The 13,982-nt window shown below is 34.8% G+C and overlaps 1 protein-coding gene across 1 annotated transcript in view; it reads left to right on the top strand.

Moving 5' to 3' along the window:
• The window catches only part of MS3_00009253 (uncharacterized protein), a 46,182-nt gene that overhangs the window by 14,481 nt on the left and 17,719 nt on the right, over positions 1 to 13,982 (top strand). The window contains exons 2-6 of the mRNA XM_051217597.1: positions 1,030 to 1,204; positions 2,517 to 2,654; positions 3,330 to 3,799; positions 5,382 to 5,649; positions 6,625 to 6,760. Of these exons, the coding sequence (XP_051065012.1) occupies positions 1,202 to 1,204; positions 2,517 to 2,654; positions 3,330 to 3,799; positions 5,382 to 5,649; positions 6,625 to 6,760 (1,015 nt within the window). The 5' untranslated portion in view covers positions 1,030 to 1,201. The remainder of the gene's footprint in view (positions 1 to 1,029; positions 1,205 to 2,516; positions 2,655 to 3,329; positions 3,800 to 5,381; positions 5,650 to 6,624; positions 6,761 to 13,982) is intronic.

Raw genomic sequence — 13,982 nt, 5'->3', positions numbered from 1 at the left:
GGAAAGCCATGGCCCCGTGTTCATGCTGATTTTACTGGGCTAATAAACGATCAACTTTTTTAATCATCATCGACTAATTTGCAAAATGGCCAGATTTATTTAATGCCTCAGACCTCATCGACCTCAAACATGAAGGTGCTGAATAGGCTTTTGGGCAGTTTGCTTTTCCGGAAACACTAGTTATAGTTGAAAATGTCGAACTTCTGTTTGAAGGACGCAATAACACACCACCCTACCACACCCAGTCAAACGGCCAGAATGAGCGTTTTGGCGAATTTTCATCAAGTCACAAGGGGAGAGCATGACGGAGAAGTTCATCTAGAATAACCCGAAATCTAGCCTCAACCAATGTTACCTCCCCTGCTAGGTCAGTGTCCGGAAGGAAGATTCGGACGTCATTTAATGATATGTATCCACAAGGAAGAAGACGAGATCATAAACCCAAGGTGAAGAAAACTGATCGTCAGTTTCCTAGTGGGTTACCAGTGTATGTAAAAAACCTTCAACAGTGTGGACTTATATGGGTAGCGAGTGTCATCGTAAGAACAGTCGGTGACGTGATGTACAAAGGTGATGCTCGAGGAAATCGTTGAGGTGTCGTCCCACAATAATGTTGACATTTAACGATTGCGATAATACCTTCTTAGCTAGTTTTATAGGTTCAAATATCAGGATCAAATATCAAGATTTTTAAACGTAAGATTTCGATAATACGGCAGATTTTCTAGTTACAGAAATCGAAAGGCGTTTATATGGTACCCATTGTGCTTGGATTCTTGAACACTTTAACAGATACTCAAGTGAGTAGTAGTCCAGATACTTCGTTATGGCTATTGGTTTTCTCAGCAGACCTTCTAAAGGTGTTGACTGGCTAAAAGTTATTTTGGTACTATGGAGTTTTCTGAGACTTCTTGAAAATACTGATCTTCATCCCATTAAATTATAGACTAACAAAAAACAATTTGAAACTAATCATCTTGTGTAAAAAAATTTTTATTTTGACTCTTCTCTACCTCACTTTATTATCAGGACCATATGATTAATTCGGGTCGACAACAGGATAATCAGAAAATCTAAGAAGCGTAAGAGGAAAGCAGAATGAATAGGCAAAGAGTTAAACTGATTACAGATAGTTGTTTACGATTACATTCCAATCAGAAAAGAATTAATCAAATGAACTGAGATAAAAAGCGTCAAAACAATGGTAAGTTTTTATTATTTGGTTTTAATTCAACACTGTTGAATCAAATATCGATAATTACAGAATTTTCAAATCTAGATTTTCTGCTATATGACCTTTTTCAGTAAGGTGTACTAAAGATTGTAATGATACTTATGGCGTACATAGGAACTAAAAACGCACCAACCGTTGCAATTCAACCTCTTCTTACAGCCTAACATCAGAACATCTTATTTTGTAATATCACATTTGTTGTACTATTCTCTATTTTGTTACGTGATCTACAGATCATAGATAGAGTACCACTGTTTACGTATTCAGTAATCAGTTAGGGTGAATATGTTGGTCCTAAAATAATTATTTGGAGACCGAACAACTCGATGGTAATATACCTGAATGTGACATTATATGATACTTGTCAGAGTACAAAGGGTAGTATCAATTACATTGAGATTATAGGATTGTTATTTTAATAGATGGTTTACACACGGAACTAAGTCTTTATGTCATGATGTTGAGTTTCTTAGACTGATGACCGCACTATACCTTGATCTTTAGAATTCGGTTAATCCTAAAGGGTAGATAGCAAATCACTGGTTATTAAAATACAACTGTTCCGATACCATTTTTACTAGGAGAATTAAGATGTCCTGAACACGGAAAATCTATTCTCCCACCTGAGTTTAAACAAACAGTATAACATCTGTCGTGATTTAATAACTGTCTTGAACGCTGCTGATTTAGACGGATGTTAAATTAAAACCTAATAACCAGTAATATGTGAATTATTTTCAAAAGATTTCCAAATTAACTTTCAGTGATGAATGGTGAGTTATTAAGGATAGTTCACATCACAGTCCAACAGCTATCGAAAATAAAGTTAGAGATCGAGACCAGGAGCCTCAATCCTCATAAAGAGTATGATACTATTGGAAAACTGACTTTTCAACATCTAATCTACATTTCCAATCACAGTCAACTCGCAATACAGTAAAATTATTGTACGATGTCATTGATGATATCTGTCTTACCCCTAAAATGTCGAAATTCCACTAGTCACGGCTTCTCACCCGAACTTCTAAAATTCGTCTAAAAGTTAGTCAGTAATGAGTACAACTTTGAAAGTTAACGAATCGATATCTCGTTTGTAGACGTTTGTTTTGTTCCATTCACTCAACTATTTTGACATTAACTATAGCTCTATTCTGTATAATAAAAATTAGCCTCATAGCTTTCTAATCGTGAAAAATTAGTTTTTCTATCTAAGCAAACTGTCATCTTACTCATGTTTTGAATCAGTATATTAATTCACATTTTACGAATATTTTTATTGTAGCTAAATACAGATTGGACAGAGATAGAAGTAATCGAATTGATAGTTGATAATGCAACACATCTTGGATTTGGTATGTGTGGAAGTAAGAGCACCGGTGTAATCGTTAGATGCATTACACCTGGTGGAGCAGCTGAACTGGTAAGACAATATTAAAGACAAAAACTCTACTTGGACTATTATGTATTGTTAAAAGTTTATTAACATTTAATTTGAAGGTGTTTTGGGATGCACGTCATTTATATGAAACAGTTATCATTCTCTGGTTTTCGACAAGACTTCAGTTGATATCACTCTATATTTTGTTCAGTAATGATAACAATCACTCGGAATTCTTTCTTATCACCACTGATTAAGAAGTATATTGATCCATAAAAACGAATTGACTGATAGAAAAATATGGATACAGTTATCAGTGGCTAGTTATCACTTGTCTTTATGTCATTGAAAAACCCCACTCGTGTAACTTTGGAATTCCGAATTCCAGTGAGTTATTTGTGTAGCAGCAAACTATAATTATGGTTTTCTCTCTTCGATTCTATTTCCCTTGCATTGACATGTCTGAGTGGATGTCATTTTTACATTAAGATGTAACGTGTTGATTATTGCTCATTTTCTACTACATTATCAAAAAGTTAATGTATGATCCTGTCCGTAGTGACTGTTCACGACTTGGTTATCATGCTTTATCTCTGAAGTAAGCGGTAACATAAATTTTTCTTAGTGTTTAATTTTAATAATTCATATGATGTTAAGTGTAGTACATGATAGTTTTACCTCATCTGTTTCTTGTCGTTTATACTGATTCTTTCTAAGGACGGTCGTCTTCGACTTGGTGACCATATTGTCTGCATTCATGATCATAATGTTCGAAGTTATGGACCAGATCAAGTGGCTACAGTTCTACGCCAAACTATATCAAATTGTCTATCTGAAGTTGTATTAAAACAAGATTCTTTGCAGACGGATGAAACATCCACAAAAACTATGAATAAAAAATCTTCGCTTATCAGAACACAGCCATTAACAAACAGAACTTCATCAACTTTTACTAATACTATTAATATACGATCGGAAAAATATACTTTATCCCCAAGCCAAATAGATTCAAATCAAATTGAGTCTGATGAAATTCACGAGATCAATCAAAAATTAATGAGCGACCCAATAGTTTTAATTCGAATGATTGTAGCTCGTCCAGCTAATGGTAATCCTGTTGATTTGAATGATATCAGTTTAAAACAACAAGCTGTTTGTCATCAACATGGTGTTCTTGGAATGCTGACGTAAGACAAAAATGGTCAATTCTATTAATGTATAATGTTTTGTGTAAATTTTAAAGTAACGAAAATAAACATGGTTCTTTATATGACATGAATTCCGTTCGCTGTTAAAATTAAAGTAACATAGTAACTATTTAAATTAAAATTAAAACAGTATATTGTAGATAGTTGATCATAGTGGGATTCGGAATGGGTATTATATCCTATTTTGTATCCATCATTGTTGATGTCCGCATTAAGAATCAAACACAGCATACATTACTTATTGAACTACATTTCTAGTCATTGTCCAAAATATAATCAAGTTGTAGAGACAGGCGATGTTGAGATATCCACCTAAGGAGCCTATATGGTAGAAGAGACGTATTAAGACTCCCGTACGGTGGTGAAAATTTTCTCAGGTACACCATAGTGTCGAAGAAGCTTCCACAAGATTCTCCTATCCACACTATCAAATGCTTTATCATAGTTAAGAGGATTGATGTATGACGACCAGTTACATTCACTTGATCGTTCAACAATGATCAATAGTGTCGCGATGTGGTCTGTAAACTATCGACCCTTACGGAATCCGGTCTGTTGTTCTCGAAGTTGAGCGTCCACTGAATCTTTCGTCTGGTTCAACAACACTGTTGAAAACTTTTCCTGATACTGATAGTAGTGTGGTACCTCTGTAGTTCTCACACTTACTGAGTCACCTTTCTTTGTTACTTTGATGAGGTATCCCACTTTCCAGTCTATCGGCACTTGTTCATCCTCCTAAATCCTCTTGAATAGGATGTGTAACAGGTTTGCAGTTACTTCCATGTCTGACGTCAGTGCTTCAGCTTGTATGTTGTCTGATGCTGCTGGTTCTCCACTGTTGATTTGTCTGGTGGCTATGCTGATTTTTCCTATTTTTTGTGGGTTGACATCTATAGAGAGGTTTGTATTTGCTACTTAGATGTCTTGTGAGTTCTGTGGGCCGTATAAGTGCTTTTCATGCTTCCCTGAAGTTAGTCTGTTTTGTCTACATAATGTTTTGACTGAGTTACTCAGAATTTGGCTGAAATACTTTGAATATTCTCGATTTTGTTCGATTTAAAGCGAGTTCAATGTGCTACGTGTAAGTTATTGAAGGAAAATTACTTTTGAACTGTTTCAACATTTACACAAAACTAAGTGTTTATTATCAACTTACTGATAAGTAATTTTGAGATCTATTTTCTGTTCAGAAAACATTGCCAAGCAAAGAATAATGTGACTGGTTTCGAATCATGCAATAGAATAAGTCGATTACATTTTAAAATACAAATAACTGAATATTGATTCGTTGGCCTAACTGCACCAGGCTTGCTATGAACTCAATTGCCTTCTATGTCTGTTCTTAGTATTACTATAAAGAAACCTCAAGCTAGAACGAAGCGTTTATCCAGTGTTGCTTAATTTTTTGTTGGTTCCCATACTTGATGTTGATCCATGATAAAAATTAGCTCTAAATTTAGGAAGTACATTCTTTTATTATCGGGATCACTAAATACCTGTTTCTCTTAAGATGAGTCCTTATTACGTATTTAACGTTCTATGTGATACTATTACTTTGTAGGATTATACCAACACATCAAATAGATCAATATATAGATGTATTACTACACAAGAAACTTCCACTTGTTGATTTGTACAGTCTATACAAAACAGATCTATTGAACATCGAAAACAATACTAATATTTATAAAAAAATAAATTCAAATGAGGTTGACTGTTCTGAATTATCAAAGCCAATCGACTATAATGGAAGTGAGCTGATAGAAATGAATAAAATGATTGAATCTTCTCCAACTTCATCGAGACAACAAGAACAATATGATCTTGATGTAAGTTATTATTGTGATAATAATAATAATATTGTCTTTTCGCCTTTCTATTTTAAAGCTTCTAGTGAAAACTTTTTACTAATAGTCAATACATCTGATTTACTGTTCGTTTAATTCATATGATTCTTTAAAAGACTTTCAAGGTAACTGGTTCCAGTGAATATTTCGTGCGTGATCTCTAATTCCTTTATACAATATTGTCCAAACAGTTCTTCCTAGCTCTGTTCATAAGACATCTCATTAAGTTTAATAATATATGGAATAAATATGAAGCTAAAGAAACAAGTGTATTGACAAGTAGATATATTATTTCCATACAAACTTTGAGAAATCAATCTATCTACTCGTTTGTATACTAAGATGCCAAAAAATATAATTTATCATCATATTTATTTTTCTCTGTGACTGGGGAGTGTATACTTTAACATTGTCTAAAACACTCGTTTTTATGAATGTTTTAATTGACAATGTCGAATGCATTGTTGATATAACAGCAGAGTATATCCAGTTTCTCAAAAGTCTCTTTGACAGACTTACTTATTTTATAACCTCGGGAAAAAAATTATTAGTTAAAATAATCATTACAGATAAGTTCTCCATTATGCAATCAGTTTGTCTATAAATTTCATTACTGCAAAAAAAGCGAACGCGTATTCCACATACTGCAAAATCAGAACCGTCTTTTACATCCTTCTCTGAAACTCTATTGTATAAATATTCCAAGGTTTGAACTAAGCATTTTGTATTGATCTGACCATCAGAGATTTGGGAAAAACATTTTGTATTAAATATCGTAGATTAAAAATTCTGTGATTGTACCAGTTATGTATTTTTTTTCTCTGATAATTTAATTCGATTGGAAAATAATTTATACGAATATTCGTCAATATTAGGATGAATAGATTGACAAAAGTTGGGCGCCGAGTATAGAGAAGTCATTATATGTGAAAGTTATAACCAGTTTTGTTACTTTAGTTTCAGCAGTTTCGAGAGATGAAACCGTGCTCGACACTTCAGGTTATAAAAAGTCCTCGAAATTGCTCAGAATCAGATAGTGAAGAGGTTCACAATAATCTACCAAGTCGAGTTATTGAAAATGATCGCTTAGATAGTAAGTTTAAACATTTTTAAAGAAATATACTTATCATGTATTATTTACGAAGTGTGGCTTAATTGTATTTAATTACTATATTCTCTGAGTAGCGTTTGATATGGTGGTTAAAGTCTTATGTGGTGTGCGTACGAGTGATGCTCAAAATTGATTTCTTATTACTCACGTGTTGGTTATCGTGAAATTTTGAATTGTGTTAATTTATCCTGTTGTTGTCAGTAAGGATTTGTGGAGGTTGTTGAATCTCATTGAAATCTTGAAGGGACCCAAGTTAGATCAGCACTGAAAACCCAGGAGCACTGGAAGGCCGTTTCATTCTGGTGTTAAACACGACAATAGGCAGATGGGAAAGGGCAGTTACAAAGTATTTACACAATACATATACATAGCCTTCAACTGTGTACTTGCGTCTTCAGGTGTGTTCCGAAAACTGGACTGTCTTCTAGACAGATCTCCAAGTGCACTGCCAATGCTGTGCTTTCAAAGCACTGAAAGTCGTCACTTTGTCCGACAATTGTTGCAACTTCTACACCACATCTCGCCATACAGTATTTACAAAAATCTTTGTGATTAGCATTCCCTACATTAGTATGCCAGGTTAAGTGTTCTCAAGCGAGACAGAAGGCCCTGAGCTTGATTTTCACTTTCGGGGTTGTGGATGTTCACTGCTGAAGAGTTTTTCAATATTAGTTCAACTCAGATCGATTCAATATTCGAAGGAATACCAAATTATTGACTAACTGTTGTCAAGATCTACTAAGTTTAATCAATTCAAATATGAATATTACTAGGTGTGAATAAAAGACAAAAAATCACTGTATCCGGATAGAGATCTGATTTATTTTTGGTGTGTAATATTTATTTATCTATCTAACTAACTAATTGATTAACTAACTAACCACCTGTCTATCTAACTATCTATCTGTCTTCTTTGCTTTCGCTTTGCGTGATGAGTAGTATTTCGTCGCTTGTAGTAATTTTCAAAAAGTTATATCTCTGTGTAATTCCAGAGTATTCAGTTTTGCTCTTTAGATAAACACGGACATCAGGTCTACATAGGAATGAGCATATTGGAACTATTCTACAATCAAAAAGCTGGTTTCTTCTATTGGTCTTGTCTGTGACTTATTGTGCCACGTAGTTCTAATATCTTCATTTGTAATTATATTCCTATACTAATGGGCTAAGTACATTGTCTGTTAAAGCAAATGGTTAATACCAAGAGTAAAGCTTATCTTCTCACTCATCTACACGGAAATTTCTTCAGTCACTTGTATTACTCTGTGGATGAAATATTTGTTACATTTTTGATGCTTAATGTTCTGTTCATAAAGCTAGTTTTCATTACTGAACTGTTTAGTCTCTTGAATAATTTAAGTTCAGTGTTAGCTGTATTAATATTCCTGGTCATAACACTGAATGACAAAAGTTGAGACCACATCAAAAAATAAGTCTCTTAATATTAAGTATACCACTTTTCGACCAGTTTCAAATAGTACAAGATCTATGTCAAACAGGACCTACTGTCTCGAATTTTCAACAATCTAATATGATTCGCTGAGTAGATAGTAGCTATTGGAACTCAATATTCCTATGGATGGCTTATTAATATGTGATAAAGTGATGGTATATTCAAGGAAACATGTATCTCAACTTTCTTATGTAAATACTCAATGAAATTAAAAGTCATCCACGAATTTCCTTACTTCTATTTTGATTGCCCGCATACAATAATTATTTTACATACGTATTTTAAAGTAATCAAACCCTTTGATAAGTTTTGATCGAGCAGTAAAAAAATGGAGTTGGTCAGAATTTTTGGGACAGGGAAATATTTTTTGACAGCCACATTTGAGAGGTTGATGTCAGATGGTAACCGTCTTACATTAATGAATTCTACACAAGTTTCTTAGTTAATACGTGCGTAATAGGCCATAAGATACAGGTATGGCAATCTGTTTTCGGGACAGTAGTTGGGATTGCCGGATACTCTGTAAGTGCCTGATACATCAACGACTGTGAACGTGTTGAATAATGCAATGACCTCTGTCACCGGTAGGTGTGGGTGATGCTTCAATCATTAACATACAACAACTGTCAGTTTATCTTGAAGGCAATAAATTTGAGGTTGACGTTCGATTATCGTTTTGTTTTTACAATCTGTATATTTTGAGGACGTGCTTTCATTCAAAATTCAGTCCTCAGATGCACAGTAGAAATTGATTTGAGTACGGAAATACTACATGTAGGACTTTAAAGTTCTTTATGTCGTTTCTGTGAAACTGATATTGTTCTAAAAGTTAGGCAGCCAGTCACACTGCATGAGGTCATCGTGAACTTTCAAAAGAATTCGCATTTAACTAACTCATGTTGTTATCCTATTTACTAAAGTACAACATCCATTATATGATTTGATTAGCACAATATATAGATTTGATTGTTACCATGCTATATCATCATTCTTTGATGATTTTAATTATGATTATTACCCTGAAGAAATCCAAACAAGTTTGTTGGACGAAATGTTGGAATTATTTTTAAATTTCAATCACTGAGATTATTTCAAATATAATTTTCACATATAATTAAAATAACTGGTTTAGATTCATTATTCACATCCGCCCACGCATTATTGGACAATTTTTTACACACCTCTTACCCTTTGTACTCTTCATACCTGTCTTGCACTAGTCATAGTTTTGTAAGTGGTATTATTATTAGTTATTAATGTTGCTTTAAGACGAACATAAAAGCCAATAATTTGTTCAGCGATTGCCCTTTCAGTAACAGTGAGTTCTAGCAACAACACTATCAGTAGTTTAGATTCATGTGTGGACGTATTCCAGCCAGAGATAATTTGTTTCATAGTATTTTATGTCTTCATATATGACAAGGTACAGCTAGACATACTGGGGACGTATTTCGATAATGCTTAAATCAGTCACTACATTTTTTGAAAATATTTATTGTCATACCTTTAAAATTTATCGTTAATGCTAAAGAAAAAAAATACTACAATTGCTTTAATGTCAATAAGTAGTGCTAACTTTACATCAACAACACACGATTCACAGACGCAGAAAAAACCCATATACACCAGGTAACATAGAAATAAATTATTTCTTCGATGAATAGTGATATACAGAAATCCTAACACAATGAAAGGTAACAAAAAATTTAAATAATTGTGTAAATGACTCTAAACAGGGTTTTTTTCCAGTCAGTCAATCACCATATGACTAATGGTGAATTATTCTTCATATTGTATTGTTCTGGTAATAATTGATCCTTATATGCACAGATAAAACGAGTCATTTAATGCGTCAACCGTTGATAAGTAATTTTGAAATTATAATATGATATAATACATTAAAATTTTTTATTTACCTGTCCACGTTCTTTATAAACCTCGAACGGGGAACAAATGAATAATGTCCAATCTCACCCTCTACAATTTTAATTAGAATTGGAGATAATACATTCAACAAAATACCCTTTACGAGATGTTAAGAAACAAATGTAATCAACATAAAAGGTTATGAGATTTCACAAAAACTTTATTTCAACAGCTATTACCGGTTTATATTCCGTAACAGAAATGGAGACCGTAGGGCAGAAGTTTTATGATGGGTGAAGGTAATGGATAACTCCATTAGATTTATATCCAGAGCCGGAATTTAATAGAGAAGTGAATATTCGTTGTTGGTTCTTCGTGTTTCATCAAAATCAAATGCATTTAAGCAGCAAGTAGACAAATCAGTTTAATCAGCAATGGAAAATTAAACGTAATACAAATGTAAAACGATTAGTCTCTTTTATAAATTTTGACCGAAAAATAAGAAGGTGAAGTTTATTTGACCAAATTGTTCGAATGAATGAACGCAAATACATCACACTTTTTTGCTCAACCACATGATGCAGATTATTGTCATCGTCCAGCTGAAATTCCTGAAATCGTACCAGGGGGGTGATGTAACTTTAAGGTAAGGCGTAGTTCCCTGAACCTCGTTCATTTCAATACACAAATTGGTTATCCGGAACGCACTTTCTGAGCCCATGATTGTGTTCGAAATCACTATGCCAGTGCATGCTAAATTACTCATGCTCATAGTTACTAGAATATGTTAAGCCAAAAGTTATTCTTTGTTTTTATATTCCTCCTAAAAAATAGTGACCAATGATTCCATTTTTAAAACAATTGATCCCACTGCAAGAATAATATTGTCCGACCGGCCATTTTTTTTAAAAAAAAATTTTCCAACCCCAAATTACAATATTTTTCATCCCGTGTTTCGACCAATGAAATGGCTAGTTCCAAAAATTAGATTTAATTGGTTAGTTATGTCTTGAAAATTGTTATAAATTATCAGTACTTGTCGACGAAGCACAATCTCAATCGTCATTATGGAGCAGGGTAACGTGCTGAGTACAAGCGCTGGTGTTTCTCACGTAACGGAAATGGAGGAAGTCTTTTTGACTACCTTGTTTCTGGTTGCGTTTCCATCGGTTGAAGCGTTAAAGACCACTATCACAAATTTTGAAAGATCGACTTACAGTCATTATGTAGTGAGAGATTCGCATATTGGCAGAGATCAAAAATCCTACATTAAATTTGTGTGTTGGCGAAATGGGCGTATAAAATCTCGCGGTTCGTCACAACGTATTGGACGGAGGAGGTAATTTGGTAAATTGTTTTATAATTTTTTTTAATGAAGGGCTTCTATGAACACCCAATGTCCAGCATTTATGTTTTGTAAGATTATAGACGGCTATTGGACTGTTGTACGTGGGAATGTACATCACAATCACGAGTGCAATTCCCTGAGGTACCAAGGTAATTCATGGATGCGCAGGTTAACGGATGGGGAGTTTGAAACTGTGAGACCGCTGCTGATTTCCGGTACCGCCGCATTCCACATAAAGAATTTTGCTTACCAATCTTATGGGAAATGTCTGACCGCTCAAGATGTCTGTAATATGCGGTACAAAGTGTTCTCACACGCGAACCTTCCTGGTACGGAATTTGCCAATTTATAATGTACACTATAGGTGATTACGGGAAATTGAAAGCTCACATAACATCCTTGGGTGGGCTTTGCGAATACGAATTGGACGATGAGAACTGTCTATCGTATTTCTTCTTCATGACTGCTGAGCAAGTGAATTTGGCCGGTCACTTTTGTGACGTAATTGGTTTTGACGGGACGTACAAAACGAATAACGAGAACGTCCATTTATATCAAGTCGTTGCCCTGGATATGAATTTTAAGGCAATACCCATGTGCATTGCCTTTTAAGTCGCGAAACGTCAACATTCATTTCTGCATTCCTGCGTTTTTCCAACGGTGTACCAACAGTCGACAACTGGTAGGCATTGTGACCGATGATTCACCTGCAATTGCTGCTGCTATTACGCAGGTGTATCCGGATGCACACCATATTCTGTGTCGCGTACACCTTGTTCGGAATGTGATAAAGAGGGTAAGTGTTTCGTTCATTAACATTAACCCAGTAACCGTTATTGTAGAGGGTGCGATCAGAAATTGTACAACTGTTCTTTCGCCTCATGCTCACTCGAACGGTTGAAAGGTAAATCAAAATCTACATAACATGATTTTGTAGTTTTAACAACGTACTTTCGTTAATCGAAATGTCGGACGGGACGTTTGGCAGATACGTCAGAGACCACCTTCTACCATGGAAACACAAATGGTCCACTGCTTTTCGACCGCCATCCACTCTCTTTGAACTGAACAATACGAACTTCGTCGAGACCAGCCACCGAGTCTTGAAGATGTATCACCTTAATCGAAAAACACCGGTTCTCAGATCCATTTTCAATGTGTTGCTTCGTACTGGATATTGGATGGAAGCAAGATTACATAAATATTCAATGGATTGTCGGGGGAACGACTGACACCAGTTGCCTGTCAACTACTGAAGCGACACCTTCGCATTCCTATAACGTAGTCTGCATTGTCGGAAGATTTATTCACCGCTATGGACGCCACGGGGACGTACTACGTACACGTCGATACTAGCTGGTGCTCGTGTTCATTCTTCATTGAAAACGGATTACCATGCCGTCACATATTGGCTTACTGCACACACAGTAATAGTGATGCAGTTCACTTCATGACTTCATAGTTCACGGTAGACTACCAAGAACATCAGTAAACTTGCATGGAGAACAGCATTCGTACACCCTTTCAAGAACCTCGACTAACGCAGCAGTGCCGTTCATGCAACGAGGAACTGTTGATTTGGATGAAACGCTCAGTAACGATGAGGAGGAAGTAATTTCTATTAACTCCGAAGAGTTAACTGAACGGGACATAGAAAATGAAGAAGAGGATGACGAGAATCGACTCTGCGACATCTGTAATCTTGCGCAGCCTCCGTGTGAAACCGGTGATGCGGTTGGTTGGGTTTTCTGTAGATGTGAAGCAATGTTTCATACCTTCTGTGCCTACGACCCATCGCCGAACGTACGAGCAGTGCACTGTCCTATCTGTGGCGCCATTACAAACTAATAGTGACGACGTCCGACCGCGAGAACGAGTGAAGGCCCTTTTGAGGGCCACCCACAATTTGATTTCCATTATTTTTTATCTACTACTTTCCCGCGGCAAAGGTCAAGTGATTAAGCACTTATTAATGTCTCATGAATTCAGATATCCCTTAGAGATTAATAATGGAAAAGCGATTATCGCTCATGTATTCGTAAACTTGTTTCTAACGTTTATTAGATATAAAGGTTAAGAAAACTTAGACAAGATTTTGCCATCTAATGAAGACTAATCTAGTAATTTTTTTATTTAAAATAATGTGATTACTGTTCATGTTTTAGTAACACTTTTGTAAACTATCTAATAATAGTACATTTTAGTCAATTTTAATAAGAATATTGCAATATAGTGAAAATTCTAATTTGCTCATTAGGTCAATAAGTTTCTGAGAACATTTATTAGTGATTATCATTACGAAGATAAATGTGATTAAAGCTCATAGAGAAGTAAACATAATGAAGAAAATTGTCTTCCTTATGAATAAAATAATGACATTAGAAAACAAGTTGAAACCATCATCATTGAAATGATTCATGTGATAAACTGTCATATAGTAAGTGTAAAAAGAAATAAGAATATTAGCTGTTTCATGAATACAAAATGCAATAATTTCATATTCCGGTTTTATATTAAAAGTACCAGAACTATGCGTA

This window comes from Schistosoma haematobium, chromosome 5, assembly GCF_000699445.3.
Source record: "Schistosoma haematobium chromosome 5, whole genome shotgun sequence".
Lineage (NCBI taxonomy): Eukaryota > Metazoa > Platyhelminthes > Trematoda > Strigeidida > Schistosomatidae > Schistosoma > Schistosoma haematobium.
The sequence above is the reverse complement of the archived record's forward strand: the minus strand, read 5'-3'. Positions and strand labels throughout refer to the sequence as shown.